This window comes from Canis lupus, chromosome 32, assembly GCF_048164855.1.
Source record: "Canis lupus baileyi chromosome 32, mCanLup2.hap1, whole genome shotgun sequence".
Classification (NCBI taxonomy): domain Eukaryota; kingdom Metazoa; phylum Chordata; class Mammalia; order Carnivora; family Canidae; genus Canis; species Canis lupus.
This window is the reverse complement of record NC_132869.1, coordinates 11,795,978-11,814,152: the sequence shown is the minus strand read 5'-3', so window position 1 is coordinate 11,814,152 and position 18,175 is coordinate 11,795,978. Positions and strand designations below refer to the sequence as shown.

The 18,175-nt window shown below is 41.4% G+C and overlaps 1 protein-coding gene across 10 annotated transcripts in view; it reads right to left on the bottom strand.

Moving 5' to 3' along the window:
- Nucleotides 1–18,175, bottom strand: part of NUSAP1 (nucleolar and spindle associated protein 1) — a 73,934-nt gene that overhangs the window by 13,442 nt on the left and 42,317 nt on the right. For 3 of the 10 annotated variants that reach the window (XM_072808413.1, XM_072808409.1, XM_072808412.1), the window contains 5 exons: nt 16,641–16,709; nt 8,351–8,482; nt 7,102–7,261; nt 5,342–5,473; nt 2,563–2,664 (listed from right to left, as the gene is read on the bottom strand). In XM_072808413.1, the coding sequence (XP_072664514.1) occupies nt 2,563–2,664; nt 5,342–5,473; nt 7,102–7,261; nt 8,351–8,482; nt 16,641–16,709 (595 nt within the window). Of the gene's footprint in view, nt 1–2,562; nt 2,665–5,341; nt 5,474–7,101; nt 7,262–8,350; nt 8,483–16,640; nt 16,710–18,006; nt 18,151–18,175 lie in introns of all 10 variants that reach the window. The other 7 variants (XM_072808416.1, XM_072808414.1, XM_072808418.1 and 4 more) reach the window with 5 other exon arrangements.

The window sequence follows — 18,175 nt, the reverse complement described above, 5'->3', positions numbered from 1 at the left end:
TTGTCTCTGCTGCTCTCTCTCTGGGTCTCTCATGAATAAATACAATCTTTAAAAGAAAATATGGAATCTTAAACTTATTATTGAAAAAAAAAATTAAGGGTGCCTGGTTGGCTTAGTCAGTAGAGAATGGGACTTGATTTCTAGGTCATGAGTTCCCATGTTGAGAGTAGAGAGTACTTAAAAAAAAATTAAGAAAAAAACCCTACAAGGTGGACATCATTCCAAATACTTTATAGACATTCATTCTCGGATATTTACTGAACACCTGCCATGTGCTAGTTGCTATGTTAGGTAATCAGAAGTTGAAAAATAGGGATCCCTGGGTGGCGCAGCGGTTTAGCGCCTGCCTTTGGCCTAGGGCGGGATCCTGGAGACCCGGGATCGAATCCCCACGTCGGGCTCCCGGTGCATGGAGCCTGCTTCTCCCTCTGCCTGTGTCTCTGCCTCTCTCTCTCTGTGACTATCATAAATAAATAAAAATTAAAAAAAAAAAAAAAAAAAGAAGTTGAAAAATAGTCTCTATATACAAGAATACCTTGGCTTTTTTTTTTTAAGAATACCTTGTTTTATTGCACTTTGAGATACTGGGTGTTTTTGTCTTTCGTTTTTACAAATTGAAGGTTTCCTGCAACATTGTCAAGCACCATCTTTCCTACCGCATTGGCTCACTTCATATCTCTATCACATTTTGGTAATTAGTTCAATATTTCAAACTTTTTCGCTGTGGTCATATATTTGCTATGGTGCTCTATGGTCACTGATATTGTAATTACTTTGGAGCACCACAGGCAGTGCCCATATAAGATGGCAAACTTAATAAATGTGGTACATTCTGACTTCTCTTACAGTAGCCTGCCTCTAAGTCTTCAGGTGAAATGAAGAGTTGCATATCTCTCACTTTAAATCAAAAGCTAGAAATGATTAAGCTTAGCAAGGAAGGCATGCCAAAAGCCAAGATAGCTAACTGGTCCCCTAGTTTTCAGCCTAAGTTGTAAATGCAAAGGAAAGGTTCACGAAAGAGATTAAAATGCTACTCCAGAAAACACCCGAATGGTAAGAAAGCAAACTAGCCTTATTGTTGAAATGAAGGAAGTCTGAATGTTCTGTGTAAAGATCAAATCAGCCACTGTATTCCCATAAGCCAAAGCCTAATCCATAGCAAGGCCCTAATGCTCTTTAATTCTGTGAAGGCTGAAGGACTTAAGGAAGCCACAAAAGAAAAGTTGGAATCTAGCAGAGGTTGGTTAATGTACAGTCCATGACATAAAAGTACAAAGTGAAGCAGCAAGTGCTGATAGAGAAGCAGCAAGAAGTTATCCAGAAGATCTAGCTAAGATCATTAATGAAGGTGGATACTATATTAATAGATTTTTAATGTAGAGGAGACAGCCTTCTGTTACAAGATGCATTTGACCAAATGATCAAACTGTAGTGGATGAAGTGTTGCTTCTTTTTTTTTTTTTAATTTTATTTTTTATTTTATTTTATTTTTTGAAGTGTTGCTTCTTATGGATAAGCAAAGAAAGTAGTTTCTTGAGATGGTATCTACTCCTTGTGATGATGCTGTGAAGATTACTGAAATGACAATGAAGGTTTTAGAATATTCTATAAACTTATACTTGATAAGGCAGTGGCAGGGTTTGAGAGGATGGCCTCCAGTTTTGAAAGAAATTCTACCGCAGGTAAAATGCTATCAAACAGCACTGCATGCTACAGAGAAATCATTTGTGAAAGGAAGTCAACTATGGTGGCAAACTTCACCATTGTCTTATTCTCAGAAATTGCCATAGCCACCCCAACGTTCAGCAACCACCACACATCACTCAGCAGCCATCAACACTGAAGCAAGACCGTTGGCCAGCAAAAGGAGGACCACTCTGGGGCAGCCCCAGTGGCGCAGCGGCTTAGTGCTGCCTGCAGCCTGGGGCGTGATCCTGGAGACCTGGGATCGAGTCCCACATTGGGCTCCCTGCATGGAGCCTGCTTCTCCCTCTGCCTGTGTCTCTGCCTCTCTCTCTCTGTGTGTGTCTCTATGAATAAATAAATAAAATCTTAAAAAAAAAAAAAAAAGGAGGACCACTCTGCTGAAAGCTCAGATGGGGAGCATTTTATAGCAATTACTTACTATTATTTATTTATTTATTTATTTATTTATTTAATAACTTACTTTTTAATTAAGATATGTGCATTGTTTTTTGAACAAAATCACACACTTAACAGACTTACAGCATGGTGTCAAACACAACTTTCACATGCACTGAGGAAACAAATTCATTTGACTGACTTTTCTGCAGTAATCGCTTTATTGCAGTGATCTGGAACTGAAGGTGCAACATCAGGTATGTCTGTATCAACCTAATGAAATAGGTAGTATACCCACTCCCACTGTAAACTGAGGAAGCAGGCTGATTGAGGATAAGATGCCCGTGGTCTCAGAGCTAGTGAGAGAATGAAGATGCAAGGCCCAGTTAGTGCATTCAAGCTTTTAGCTATTCTTGTGCACGGCCTATTTGGCATTAGCTTAAGCAGCCAACTATTATTTTGTTTGTGTGTAAAACTTACTTGGAGTAGCACTTATAGTTCTTTTACTTTTTCCAGGTTTGGAAAACCCATCTGCGTAGAGATGCTTCTTTCTTTCTGCAGGTACCTTTGAATCTTCATTACCTGAATCCAAAGATACAGAACTAATCAAAGATTTTGCAACAAGTTCTCCCTATTAAGAAACATATAGAAGTTGGGGGTGCCCAGCTGGTTCAGTCGGAGTATACAACTCTTCGTCTCAGGGTCATGAGTTCAAGTTCCACAGTGGGTGTAGAGATGACTGAAATAAAACTTAAAAGAAAAAAAGAAGGTCTAGAAGTTAACATGAGGGCATTTTCATGTGATGGAGTCTGCCAAGGTGATAGAAAAAATGAGCACAAAGAATGAGTTACAGTATCACCACATAGATCATATGCTTCAAGTAGGCAGAAATTTTATGCTTCCTGTCTAGAAGTTACGTAAATATATGAGAAATGGAAGAACACTTTTTCAAATGGTAGAGCATGTGACTCTTGATCTGAGACCCAAGTTAGGGAGAGAGATTATTTAAAAATAAAATCTTAAAAAAAAAAAAAAAAAAAAGATTCCACAATGCCACCAACCTAAGAAACATCCTTACTATTAGCATTTTGGCATATTTCCTCAGGTCCTCCACTTCCATACTTGTTTTTGTTCTTTAAATCCAGCTAAAATCATGGTGTTATGTATTGGCTATTCTTCCTCACAACCATATTTTGGTATCTTTTTCAACTTGAGGCAATTTACTTAAAAATATCAAAGTGGGTGCAGTACCTGGGTGGTTTAGTCAGTTAGATGTCTGCCTTCAGTTCAGGTCATGATCCCAGGGTCCTGGCATCAAGCCCCACATCAGCCTCCCTGCTTGGCAGGGAGCCTGCTTCTCAGTCTTCTCCCTGCTCATGCTCTCTCTCACTCTCTCAAATAAATAAATAAATAAATAAAAATCTTTAAGGGCAGCCCCGGTGGTGCAGCGGTTTAGCGCTGCCTGCAGCCCAGGGTGTGATCCTGGAGACCCTGGATCGAGTCCCACGTCGGGCTCTCTGCATGGAGCCTGCTTCTCCCTTTGCCTGTGTCTCTGCCTCTCATTCTCTCTGTCTCTATGAATAAATAAATAAAATCTTAAAAAAAAAATCCAAGTGGGTTTTCAAGAAATATTACTTATAAAGATGTCATTCATACTGAAGGTTTCCCAATGCATCCATAAAACATAAAAGAATAACTGGATAGAGCAGGAGGGGCTGGAGCTTCTGCTTAGACCTTGGCTCTAAAACCAGAAAGGTAAAGTTTCATGCAAAACAGGGTATTTGGAATGGAATAGAAAATTGAGAAAAAAACAACTTCACAAAGAAGCAACTCAGCAGAGTGATAAGCTGCTAACAAGCCACGACTTGTGCCTTCTGGAGGCAATGACTGACAATCACTCTGTGGAATTTCTGCCAAAAGTGCATGATCTAAATCTAACCCTCAGCACATATTAGACAAACCAAGGCAGAGACACCCCTAAAACTGGCCTGTGTTAAAAAATGTAAAGGTCTAAACAAAAAACAAACAAACAAAAAACACACACACAGGGCAGCCCCAGTGGCGCAGCGGTTTAGCGCCGCCTGCAGGCCAGGGTGTGATCCTGGAGACCCTGGATCCAGTCCCATGTCAGGCTCTCTGCATGGGGCCTGCTTCTCCCTCTGCCTGTGTCTCTGCCTCTCTCTCTCTCTGTCTCTATGAATAAATAAATAAAAATCTTAAAACAAACAAACAAACACACACACACAGAAAGGGAAACATCCTCAAAGACAAAGGAAGACTGAAGTTAGAGTAAACTACTCCAGGCTATAGTAGACTAAAGAGACAGCAGGATGAAATCCAAGAGCCAAGATTTTCCTTTGCTTTAATGGCCATGACTAGAATAAATCATGAAACCTAAATAAGGTCGTATATAGAACCATTTAGCAATTCTCACACTTCTAGTCTCATATTCTTAAAAATTATGGAGGACCCTCCCCCCATTTTTGTTTACATTCTATTTATCAGTATGGGCCATTAGATATTACAATCAAAACATTAAAAAAATCTGATATACTAAAAAACAATGTTCTTGTATGTTTAATAAATTTATGAAAAATGGCTAAGATGTTTAAAACAAAAATAGTGAGGAGATATTTTCACAATTTACTTAATGTCTGATAGCTGGATTCTGTTATTTGCTTCTGCATACAGTATGTTATGATATAGAAGTATAGATGAAAACAAATCTTGCTACAAACAGGTAGTTGAGGGAGAGTACTGTAATGCTAAGCCTTTTCAAGTAACTGCATATTCTTCTGATACTATGTTAAGTACCACTTGACAAGTGGTAGTTTCTTAAAGGTTAGTTGCAATGTGGAATATGAATCCATACCAATGAGATTTTGTATTCTGTATCCCATATATTTGTGAGAAAGTCTTGTGGGTTGGGACGCCTGGGTGGCTTAGCGGTTGAGTGTCACCTTTGGCTCAGGGAGTGGTCTTGGGGCACTGGGATCGGGATCAAGTCCCACATGGGGCTCCCTGCGGGGAGTCTGCCTCTCCTGCCTGTGTCTCTCATGAATAAATAAATAAACTCTTAAAAACAAACAAACAAAAAGTCTTGTGGGTCTATTTTTGTTTGTTTTATTTTAAGCTCTACGTCCCACATTGAGCTTGAACTCTCAACCCGGAGATCAAGAGTTGCATGCTCTACCAACTGAGCCAGCCATGCAGCTGACCCTAACATACTTTGTTTTAAGAAACAAACACTGAGGGGCACCTGGATGGCTCAGCGGTTGAGCGTCTGCCTTCGGCGCAGGAGGTGATCCCAGGGTTCCGGAATCGAGTCCCACATTGGGCTCCTTGCAGGAAGCCTGCTTCTCCCTCTGCCTGTATCTCCGCCTTTCTCTCTCTGTACTTCCCATGAATAAATAAATAAAATTGTAAAACAAAACAAAAACAAACACTGAAGTATTTAGGGTTAAGGGGCACATTTCTGCAACTTACTCTCAGGGAACAAAACGTATACAATACCTATATGGATGCATATATGTATATAAATATAAATAGAGAAGGGCCAAAGTAAATGTGGCAAAAACATTAACATTTCAGACATCAAGAACATAGCAACACTTGGTACAATTCTTGCAACTTTAAGTCTGAAATTATGTCAAAATAAGTTTAAAAAAGACCTCTCACCAGAAACGATGTGATCCTATTTTTTGCTCTTCAAACAGCCTGTGTTTCATTACATGAACTTAACATGTCCATGCTTGTTTCTCCATGCCCTTGAACCCGGGCCCTGCAGCTAAGTCTCCCTGACAAGATAATTGGCGGAATAGCAGATACCAGTATTTCCACCGCCACTTCTGACTCTTTGTCATTTCTATCTTGCTGTAAATCATGAGTTTAAAATGGGCTTATGAGGAATATGCATCAAAATTCCCCAGGGTGTTTATTAAAAATTGAAGGCTTGCAGGCTCAGTATCAGACACTCTACCTCTGGTAACTTTCTATATTTAGTAAGACATTCAAAATTCTAGGGAAGAAGGGAAGGCTCAGCATTAGAAATTCTGTGCAATAACTGCACGGTGGCCATGGAAGTGGGTCATCTCCACCCCTCAGGCTCTGCCTCAGGTGCGCAGACACGGTTGCTGGGGAAAAATGGACACAGAGACACTGTGGGAGTTGACAGGGTTCCCAAGGAACGAAATCATAAAGCGTCAAATCCTGTTAGGTCTGGGGGAACTGAAGTTTTCTGGTCTCATTGAAACAAACTTTTAGTTGATAAACTTTAGGGGATAAGTTTTTAGAAAGTTAGAGACTAAGTATACGTTTATCATAATAAAAGAGGCAACTCTACTGGGAAGGTAGACTTTGCAGCCCCCTTTTAACGGTCTTTGTTGAGAAGACCATCAGCTTTGGGTATCTGGGTCTGGAGTAGGCCAGAAAGAGCTAATGGTGATGAGCAGAGCCCTCATTTTGTCAGAGTAGAGATCAACTTCCCTGAACTTTCCAGCTGCCAATCTTACTCTGTTTTTATCCACAACAGTACTAAAGATGACTTGATGGTCTACTGTATCTGGTTTAAACTTTCGCTTTCATCGCAGAACACTTAGGAGTTCTAAAGCATGGTGTTATGGGTTGAACTGTGTTCCTCAGAAAGGTATGTTGAAATTTTTTTTTTAAACTGTTATGACTCTCACTTTTTTAATTTTCATTTATTTATGATAGAGAGAGAAAGAGAGAGAGAGAGAGAGGCAGAGACACAGGCAGAGGGAGAAGCAGGCTCCATGCACCAGGAGCGGAGCCCGACGTGGGATTCGATCCCCGGTCTTCAGGATCGCGCCCTAGGTCAAAGGCAGGCAGGCGCTAAACCGCTGCGCCACCCAGGGATCCCTGTATGTTGAAATATTAAGTGTAAGAAACAGTAATAGGACTTCAAGAAAAAGCTTCTCGTTTGTTATGGTAGTCCTAGGAAATGAACACACATGGGTCCCCTAGGAATATCAGGGTTTTGTTTTTACTTATTTGGCATACCATTTATTCTTCTTTTTCCTGTGGAAACTGCATTCTTCTCTCCTTGGTTCTCATCTAGTGGTGAAGGAACTTCTCCAACAGTTCTGAGATCCTGGTTTTCCTGCTTCTCTGGATCCTGGAAGTCAGTGTGATCACTTATTTTTATCTCTGAATGATCCTGCTACAAATGTTAAAAGGGAATAAATGATAAAAAGTCACCACTGCCTTCCAAAGATAAGCACCCAAATTGACAAGGGGCTAAAGGAAGTAGGAGAAGTAGATTTCTGAGTGGCAGATTTGGGAATAGGACATACTAGGACCACTGAAAAGCATAAATGGCAAAACAGCTCTCTGAGAGATGAGAAATTATCAGTCTAAATGGATAGTCTAACAGCCAATGGATTATAGGGAACTAGAAAATAAAAATTAGGACTGTGAATCTTAAAAAAACCGGGGGGCAGGGGGCAGCCCATGTGACTCAGTGGTTTAGCGTTGCCTTCAGCCCAGGGTGTGATCCTGGAGACCTGGGAGGGAGACAAGTCCCACATCAGGCTCCCTGGATGGAGCCTGCTTCTCCCTCTGCCTGTGTGTCTGCCTCTCTCTCTCTGTCTCTCTCATGAATAAATAAAATCTTTAAAAAAAAATTAGGACTGTGTTTTGTAAAGTTACATTTGGATGAGAGGATAAAAAAGAATAAAATCAGAGTCCTCTCAAAGTAACTGGAGGGGTGGTGGACACCTGGGTGGCTCAGTGGTTTAGTATCTGCCTTCGGCTCAGGTTGTGATCCCGCGTCCTCGGATCGAGTCCCACATGGGGCTCCCTGCATGCAGCCTGCTTCTCCCTCTGCCTATGTCTCTGCCTCTCCTGAATTAAAAAAGTAGTAATGAGGGAAGTGCCTGGCTAATCCTATGACCATTCTGCTGAATGACCAATGAAGAGTGAGCACTAGATCAAAGGCCAGGTTGAAAAGAAAAAAAAAACCTTACTGATACTGGTTTCTCTTTCCTTCTTATTATCCCTTACTTAAGTGAGTGTTTAATTCATTTTCATATTTATTTGACCAATATTGAACTTGTGCTTAATCCTTAGTGAGTGTTTCCAAGAGTTAGCACCCAGGGTGTGAGGATGACCAGTGTGGCCTCGGGTCTGTGATTTCATGGAGCACACAGTTTACAACCATTTGATACCAAAGAAATTCAGATCGAAAGTTTCCTAAGAATATACCAATTTTGGCACAGGTGGTGGTCAAGATTGGTACACGTCCATTCACCTGGGAGTCAGGGTTCTTGCACCTTCTCCTTGTTTTGGTGATGTGGCCAACCGGCTCCCTCTTAGCTTGTTCCTGGCTGCTCATCTGCATCTCAGTCTCATCCCAGGAGGATGCAGAAGTTTGAGTTCCATTCTAAAAAGAAAGACATTAATCTTCCATGTCCTATTTTTAGAGTTATAATGTGCAGGAAGAATCAGAATTTAAACTAAATAAAAACCGTATTTTACAAAAGGTAATTTTAAAACTGTCTTGTACTAAATTATAGGCCTGAAGAAGAATTTTAGAGGGTTTGAGAAGAAGCAATCTCATTTAACAATCCCAGCTTAGTGGCAGGTTCGCATCCTCCCAGTGGATGGCGGCTCCCCGGTGGCCGCTGCTTGCTTGACTTGGTCTGGGTCCTGTGCCAGACTTTGTCCCTGGCATGCATAGCCCCATCCAGGAAGAAGCTCTGATGTGTGAATCGTGAGTTTGCTCAAGCAAGTCAGACACCTCCCACGGAATAACTAGACCTGAGGACTAAGATGGAAGAGCTGGATGAGTAGAAGGCCAGGGCCAGCTCCCAAGCCCCCCAACAGGGCTCTCTCAGGAAGGCCGTGGCTGCTGCCCTGGTCCTGGATGGGGAATCCACAATGGGTTGCAGGAAAGAGTCCCGCCCAAAATCTATCATCATCTCCTGGTCAGAAAATGAGAAACTGGAGGAGCCTGGGGAACTAGAAGGTGGAGACCAGCCTGATGAAGAGGAGGCAGATGATTTTCTAGACTATCCTACGGATGATGACATATGGAACATGCCCGTGGACAGTTGCTATGTCACATTAACTGGCACCATCATACGAGGAAAGAAAAAGGGCCAGATGGTGGACATCCACGTCACACTGACAGAGAAGGAGCTGCAAGAATTGACCAAGCCTCAAGGGTCATCAAGGGAGATAACACCTGAAGACATAAAGGCCTGCCAAATGGGAGGAGACCGTGGGCCCTGTTTGGTCCTCTGGACGCTGGTCGGTCTGCCTGTGGTCTTTATTCTCTCTTTTGTTGTCTTTCTTTCTTTCCTTTCTTATCTATTTATTTATTTTTGTTGTTGTCTCTTTCTACTATGGCACGATCACCTGGTACAACATCTTCCTTGTGTATAACGAGGAGAGGACCTTCTGGCACAAGATCTCATGTTGCCCTTGCCTCATTCTCTTCTATCCAGTGCTCATCATGGCCATGGCCTCTTCCCTGGGCCTCTATGCCGCTGTGGTCCAGCTCTTATGGTCCAGGGGAGCATGGTGGCAAGCTGCCCGGGACATGGAGAAAGGCTTCTATGTTGGCTCTGCAGCAAGCTAGGTCTGGAGGGCTGTTCTCCCTACAGCATTGTAGGGTTGCTTAAATCGGACAATATTCTAGGCAATCTCTCCAACAAGGACCCCACCCAGGAAGTAGAAACTTCCACTGTCTAAACTTCCAAAAACTCTTGTCCTTCTCTCATCTCAGTAGCCTATATGTTGTCTTCCAATTGCAGAAGATTCTTGCTTTATTTATTTTTATTTATTTTTTTTTTTATGGAGTGATTCTTGCTTTAAATTAGCCCCCTACCTCTTTCAGTTCTGGAAAATTGTAGCCCCACTGTTCTGTTCTACCATCTCAGTGGTTCCAGGAGGGCAGGGAACAGAAAAGCAATTTATGCCAAAGCTGTCTATCCATGGATGAATTCTCATTTCCTGCCCTAAAATAACCATTGATCTGGGACAAGGAGCTCAGTTTTAAGTTCAGGAGTTTGAAGATGTTACCGGTCCCTGGAAACCAGGGGAGTATGTGACTAAATGTGACAGGGGAAAACGGAGGCTCCAGGGAGACCAAGTTCACCAAAAAGATCATAAGTAGGATGGAGAGAAACACTTAGGACAGGGCTACCACAGTACAGCAGGATGTGAAGATTTTTGTGCATTTCTTAGATTTTAATATAGTGGCATGCAATTCAAATCCTAAAATATCAGTGGTTTAAACAAGATAGAAGTTTCATTCTTTCTTGCACAGAAGTCTGGAGGCCGACCATCGGGGTACCTGACCAAGTCATCCAAATCCCAGGCTTTATTCCCCTATCATTAGGAGGATGTAGCCCTTTTTTTCCTTTTAAGGAGACTTCTTCGGGGAAGTCTCACTCAACACTTCCTATATTTCATTGGCCAGGCCTTAGTCACACGACCTCACAGGCAAAAGAGCCTGAGAAATGTAGTCTTTTGGTTAAGCAGCTATAGTCTAGGCTAAATATATGGGTTCCACTAATTTAAGCAAAAAAAAGAAAACATGGCTATTTTGGTAGGCATAAAGAGTCTCTGCCTCCTGGTAATTATTTAAATATATTCAGATCCCAACCTGCTAATACAGTTGTGTTTATTTATTTATTCAGAACTGAATGTTACATAGAGAATTTATAATAGATACTAGCTATATATACTGTTTATATGCTACCAATAGATATTAGCAGCTCATGTACTTTGCAATTAAGTCTGTAATGTCATGTGGTTTCAGGGTTTTTAGAAAGGAAGAGTTGAATATAATTAGTAGCTTAACTTTTTTCCTGTAGTGAAGGCAGGACTGGGGAGTGATATTTAATACAACCTACATATTAAAGACTGTGGAGGGAGGGATTGCAAACTTCCCCCAACAGGTTTCAGTAGCCCTAACTGCTCAAAGACAGGATTAGCTTTCTGTTGTTTGGCAAGACCTCACAGCCTCATTCACTCAGACCCTGCTGGAATATCTTGGCTGTGCTGTGAAAATTGTGTCCTCCTGGCCACTAAGGGGTGTACACCAGATAAATCTAGATTCATAGAATCTGAACTTTTTTTTCCTATTTAAATTTAGTCCAGAGGGTGTCTAATTTCAAAAAAAATCAAATCCCAAGAGATGAAGCAGATTTTTTTTTTTTTTTTTTTGGAGGTTTGGGTCTTTACAAGAACACCTGATGCGCATTTCTTGTTGACGTCTCAGGAAGAAGCACTGTTAAGAACTGTGAATCAAACCAGATGGGTCAGTAGTGCTCTCCTACAGAAGGACAGGGACATTTGCCTAAAGTATGCTGAACACCATTTTCAGAAGAACGCCTTTTAAAAACAATAGAAAAAAAAATAAAAAAATAAAAACAATAGAAACAACAACTATAATTAGTTTCACACAAAACAAAACTGCCCAGCATTTTGAAAGTAACCTTGGTGTTCTCTGGTGCTTTTGCAAAAATGTAAACAATTGAAATGAAGACCAAGAAAATAAAAATAAAAATGAATTAAAAAAAAACCAAAACAACCCCAGCTTAAAAATCAGGCTAAGAAAGCATTCAAAGTTTTCTTAGTGTGAGTAAATAAGCAAATTAGCATTAATTTTTTTGAATAGACACCGTGCTCTAATAATTACAACTAACATCACACCTTGTAATATTGGGGTACACATTCACATGAGTTATCTCATTTATTCCTCAAAGACTATGAGATAGGTACTAACCTTATTCTCAGTTCACAGAAGGGGAAACTGAGGCTTGGAGTCTAACTCATCCAAAGCCAAAATAAGGGAGTTAGTGAGACTGACACCTGTACAACCATACACTAAAAGAGCTACATTATCAGAACAGTATGGTACAAGTACCAGAATATCCCACACAGACTTATTTATATAAGAACTCATCGTTTGATAATAGTTGTCCTTCATATTAATGGGGGAAGACTAGATTCATGATTCAACATTTGATGCAGAGAAAACTATGCTTTTTATCTTTTTGGTGGGGGGAGGGAAATGAACCTTGATCCTTTTTTGTCCACACCAAAATGCAATCTGGATGGGTAAAAGACTTAAATGTAAAAAAACTATGGAAGCACTAGGGAAAAAAAATAGGCGAGGCTTGGTTTGCTTTTGGTGTTTTTGTTTTTATACATGAATTTTAATTTTTTGAAATAGACTAATATTATACACATGTGGCTAAAAAAAATTATGAAGTACTGAAGAGATTATAATGGAAAGCCGCTGCCTCTGCCCTGGCCTCCCATTTCCAGGGCTTCGCTGCAGGTGGTTGCTTATGCAGCACGTGCAGTTTGTTGGGGGGGCGGGGGGGGCACTCATTTGTATTTGCAGTAGCCATTTGTAGTGCCTATCATGGGCTACAGCTTAGCTCACTGGTCCCAGTCTCCTCTCCCATCTTCTTCCTGAGAGCACCACACCACTTCACTCTATTAGCTACCTTTGCTGCTTTAAAGACTCTGAAAACTTTAAATCTCGTCCCACAGCTACATAAAACATCCTGTAAGATCCAAATACAGAATCCTTCTACTTTTTTACCTCTTGTCTTTTCTTGCTCAATGTCTATCATCTATTCTCAAGTCGTTAACATTAATAGCTTGTTATATAACCTTAATTGAATCATCTGTGCCTTGTCTGTGTAGCTTGATTCCAGTTTATAAATCATTAAAGTTCTTGAGGCTTTTTTTTTAAAGCTTTTGTTTTCTGAGTCATCTGGGTCTCCTTTAGGGTCATCTTTTTATTTATCTTAAGCTCTCTCACACTGCAGGCTTCCCCTCAAATGTTTGCTGTTGGCTGTCTACCCTATTTCAAAACAAGAAAAACCTCCTTAGGGGCTTGGATGTGTGGGAGGGCCTTATCTGGTGGGGTCAGATCTACTAAGGTCCTTAGGTGAGGAGGAGGCTGTTATGCAAGGGAATCCTTGAATGCCAGAAGACAGGCCTTAGCTTGATAGTATTGAAATTCCTTACAGAGAAACCTTCCAGTATTTTAAACAGTACTGACACCTGGCACTCTCACATGGAAGTGGTGGGTAGAGTGCTTTGTATACTGATTTTTCACTTCATTGCACTGTGGTGCCTAGACCCCATCCTCTGAGAGCTGATTTAGTTGGCTTGGGGCTTGATAAGGCCTATATATATATATATAACCATTTGTAAAAAGCTCCCCAAATGATTCTCTCATATATCCTGCAATGAGAACCACAATATAAATATAAAATGTATGTGTTGGAAGTCAATAAGGAGGCTTAGAGAATGGCATATTTAGACTTCTGTATGTTACAGAAGTGAAATAGTTCTAAGTGATATAAAGTCCAGGATGAAGACTGGCAAGGAAAGTTACAGGAGCTTAGGGCACCTGAGTGGCTCAGTGGTTGAGGGTCTGCCTTCAGCTCAGGTAGTGATCCCAGGGTCCTGGGATTGAGTCCCACATAAAAAAAAAAAAAGTTACAGGAGCTAAGGAACAAGGAGACAAGGGTGGTAAAGGACATCTAGATGTACCCGTCAATTCACCCCAAAGAAGGTCAGCAAATGAAAGGTGAAAACAGGTAAACAAATTCAAAGGTGGGATACATGAGAGTAGAAAGATGCTATCTGGATCCCACTTCCCAACTCCCTGGATAGCCATATGGAAGAAAAAAACTGCTTCCACTATAGAAGTGACATCTTTGGGTTACAGGTATTGTTGGAATATAGAGACACTTTTATTTTATTTTTTTTAATTTTAATTTTTATTTATGATAGTCACACAGAGAGAGAGAGAGAGAGGCGCAGAGACATAGGCAGAGGGAGAAGCAGGCTCCATGCACCGGGAGCCCGACGTGGGATTCGATCCCGAGTCTCCAGGATTGCGCCCTGGGCCAAAGGCAGGCGCCAAACCGCTGCACCACCCAGGGGTCCCGAGAGACACTTTCAAAGTACTTATTTAGGGCAGCCTCGGTGGCTTAGCGGTTTAGCACCATCTTTAGCCTGGGGCGTGATCCTGGAGTCCCAGGATCGAGTCCCATGTCGAGCTCCCTGCATGGAGCCCTGCTTCTCCCTCTGTCTAATAAATAAATAAAAATCTTTAAGAAAAAATAAAATAAAGTACTTATTTAGCCTTCCTGCAGGGACTCCATATTAGCAGAGTGCAGGACAAGTCTGTTAGCACAACCCTGGAGATCGCTTGTTTTAATCCCATGCATCTTAAACACACTGATGTGTGGGAGGCTGACCCAGATCAACGAGGTGGTGTTCAATCCTTAATGCACCATGATGTTCCTCTAATAGACTTGTCTAACTCCAATTCTGACAAGGCCCACCTGGTTAGAGCAAGGGAGTCCTTGGCACACAGCCAGACTGACCCACATACAAAACTACTCCAACTCATATAACTAAGGCTGACCTACAGTGCAAGAACAAAGATTCCATAAGATACGATGTCCCACTCACTCAGATGTAGAAGTCTGGAAGTTTGCACATCTGTCAATTCTTGGCAACATCAATGATCTCTTTGCTATGTACTTGGACTGTGTTGACTCCTTCTGTAGCCTTAGATTAATAAACTCTGTGTCAGGTCTTCCTACCAATCTAAGCTCATTATTGAGGGGTGTGTGGGTGGTTCAGTCCTTTGAATGGTGGCTCCTGATTTCAGCTCTGGTCATGATCTTGGGGGTCCTGAGATTGAGCCATGCCACCAGCTCTCTGATCAGTGGGGAGTCTGCTGAGAATTCTTTCTTGCTCTCCACCCCGCCTCCTGTAACTGCTTATGTACATGTTTTCCCTAAAAATAAGTCAGCCTAAAGATTTATTTAAGATGTTTTTTGAGAGAAAGAGAACTTGCAAGCAAGAGCGCACAAGTGGGGTGTGGGATGAGGGGAGGTAGGATGGCGTAGAGAGGGAGAGGGAAAAGCAGACCCCAGGCTGAGGAGGGAACCTGATATGGTGCTTGATCCCAGGACCCTAGGATCATGATCTGAGCTGAAGGCAGCCGCTTAACAGGTTTCACCATCCAGGTGCCCTAAGCTCACTGTTGATAGATTCAACACTTAGGAACTCTTTATCTGACTGAATTTGGACTATCATCATGCTTTTATTTTTCATTTTTTCAAAATGGAACGGCCCTGGGATGCCTGGGTGGCTCAGCATTTGGGTGTCTGCCTTCGGCTCAGGGCATGATGCTGGGATCCAGGATTTAGTCCTGCATCGGGCTCCTTTTGGGGAGCCTGCTTCTCCCTCTGCCTGTGTCTCTGCCTATCATTCTCTGTGTCTCTCATGAATAAATAAATAAAACCTTAAAAAAAAAATGGCCTTTAAGATGAATTCGAAATACACTAATTTTAGTCTATTAACTACCATCCAAACTAAAATCTTGATTTCAAATGGCTCTAATCATGTATCCTTATTAAAAGAATTATATATATATATATATATTTCTCTATATATAGACAGATTGAGATCTAGTTGATGTAAATTCTTAAAGCTAGAATTCAAAATTAATCCTTTTTTGTTATTTTAGGTTAATTAAACCTGGAACCAAAATAAATTTTGCCTTACATTTAAAAAAATTTATGTATATTTTATAAGTAGACTCCATACCCAGCATGAAGCCCAATGCGGGGCTTGAACACATGACCCTGAGATCAAGACCTGAGCTGAGATCAAAAGTTGGATGCATAACCAACTGAACTACCCAGATGACCCAAAACAAATCTGAGTATTAATAATTTTAAATGTTTATAACTTGGAATATGGTTATAGAAGTAGTAAAGACAGGGAGGGGGATGAGGGAGGCCATTGGCTAGATTTTTAATTCATGTTTATCTTTACCTTCATTTCCAGATAGATAATGGATGCTTTTCAAAGCCTAGGGCTTAAGATCTTTCTGGATTTTCCTCTATTTTAAGTTTAGAATCCTGGCCCTAACACTGCACCCACGGAATACGTCAGGCCTGTCAAAAACCTTCGGTCTGAGGCAGTGATGACAACTTCCTCCCCTATTATTCTGGTTTACAGTTCACCACAAGCCACTTTCACAGGCCCTATATCATTTGATTTCTTTTTTTTTTTCCATTTGATTTTTCTTAACATTCAATTTAGCAAAGCAGATGTTGTGTCCATTTTAAACAATAGGAAACTAAGAATTAAGGCATTTGAGTTTTCCAAGATCACATAAAAAGAAATGACAACAGCTACTTAACCTGGATTTTTTGGGCTTCAAATCCTGTTCCTTCCTTGCTCACACCAAGCTAGCTCTTGTAATGTTTGGCAACTAGTAATTAATTAGCCTTTGCATTTTTATGAGAACATCTTATTCAACACGTTACTCACTACTAGGCAGTTGCTCTATAACAAATAGTTATTATGAAAGGATTTATTACCAATAATGATCTCTTTGGGGATAAACAGCATGTCTTGAGTTTCACTAGTTGTCTTTTTTTATTTTTTATTTTTTTTACACTAGTTGTCTTTACCACTCATTATTTAAATATAGTTGCTGTAGTAATAGGTGATTTAAAAAAAAAAATCTTACTTACCTGACTCTCATTTTCTTTTTTTGCTTCGTCTTTAAGGTAGGCTTTCAAGGCTTTTAACAACTTGTCTGCCTGCAGGAGAGTTAAAGACTGTATCAGTAGGGCCAGAAATCAAGTAACCAAAACAGATACATTATTAACTTTCCTGTTTTTGAGGATAATTATTTTCCTGTTCTTATATTCCTCCAGTGTCCTCTGGGCAGGCTCTGGGAACAGAGGGACGACCAAGACAGAACTGGCCCCACACAGATTTCACAGGCAAATGGGGAAGTCAGGCAGGGAAAGAGCCATGACGACTGAGAGCTGAGAGACAGCATGAGGAGGCCCAGACTGTGGTGCAGGAACACAGATAGGCTCAGCTGCCAAGGTCTGGGCTGGCGGGATAGACGTCATCAGGTAACTGGACATGCCAGTTCTAAGATGAAGGCACAATGTCTGTAGTTGCTGAGGTCTGAAGGATGAACACGACAGCAGTCGCCAGAGGGACGAGGTAAAGATATGGCACGGGAAGGCAAGAAGGAGGGTGGAGATTGGGGAACTCAAGTTCAGTGTGGCTGGAACATGGAATGGTTAAGGGAAAGGGAGAGAAGACACTGTAAAAGGGGGCAGGGGCCAATCCTGCCAGGCCTTGTAAGCCTGTGAGAGTAGGAACCCTCAGAGCAAAAGGCAGTGTCTGAAGAGTCTATAGCAGTGCAGTAGGGGGACCAATTTTGCAGTACTCTAGCTGTACAATGTGCCAGACGCATTTGATGGCAGAAAGACAGAAGTCAGGAGAGCAGCTGGGAGGCTGTTATAAGGAAACCAGAAAGGACCGTGGCCTGAGCTGGAGCCTGGGCTAAGGCAATTATGGACATATTAGAAACCTTTTTAGGAAGTAAAATCAGTATGAACATAGGGGTTGAGGAGTAATGAGACTTTATTACACCCAGGTTTCTGGCTTGGACACCTGATGGAACATGCTGGGGGTCTCTCAGATGGGGAATGCCAAACACAGACAGGCTTGGGAGGAGGATGGTTACAGGTCCCTGGAGCAAAGGGACCCCTAGTTTCTCTTCCTACCACAAGAAACCTTCCCTTTCTGAAAGAGATATACTAATCTGATTGATTATATTTTCTTGTGCTTTTAAAAAGTCAAGCATATTGGTTGGGTTGTCTTTTCCTCCTCTTCCACTCAGCCATGCAGCTGAGAACCAGATATTTTCTTTGCAATGTGGGTCCAGCCACCACATCTCATACCATTTATTACAGGCCATGTGTCCAGGAGAGGGGCAGAGATCCAAATTTGGTTTGGGCTTTAGGGGACAGGTGTGAAGCACATCCCCCAGCCAGTTTACCAGTATGCCCTACATCAAGTTCTCAGGCACCATACCAGCTCGTAATAAAGTGGTGCTTATTTCCTATTTGCTGTTGTTCCTTGAATCTCTCTTGGGATCTTCTCTGTGAAAGGGGTGATTGGCAGGGCAGAATTCAGCTATTCTTGGTTCTTCAATAATTTTTTCCCCAACTACTTCATCTGTTGACATATAAAAAGCTATAGA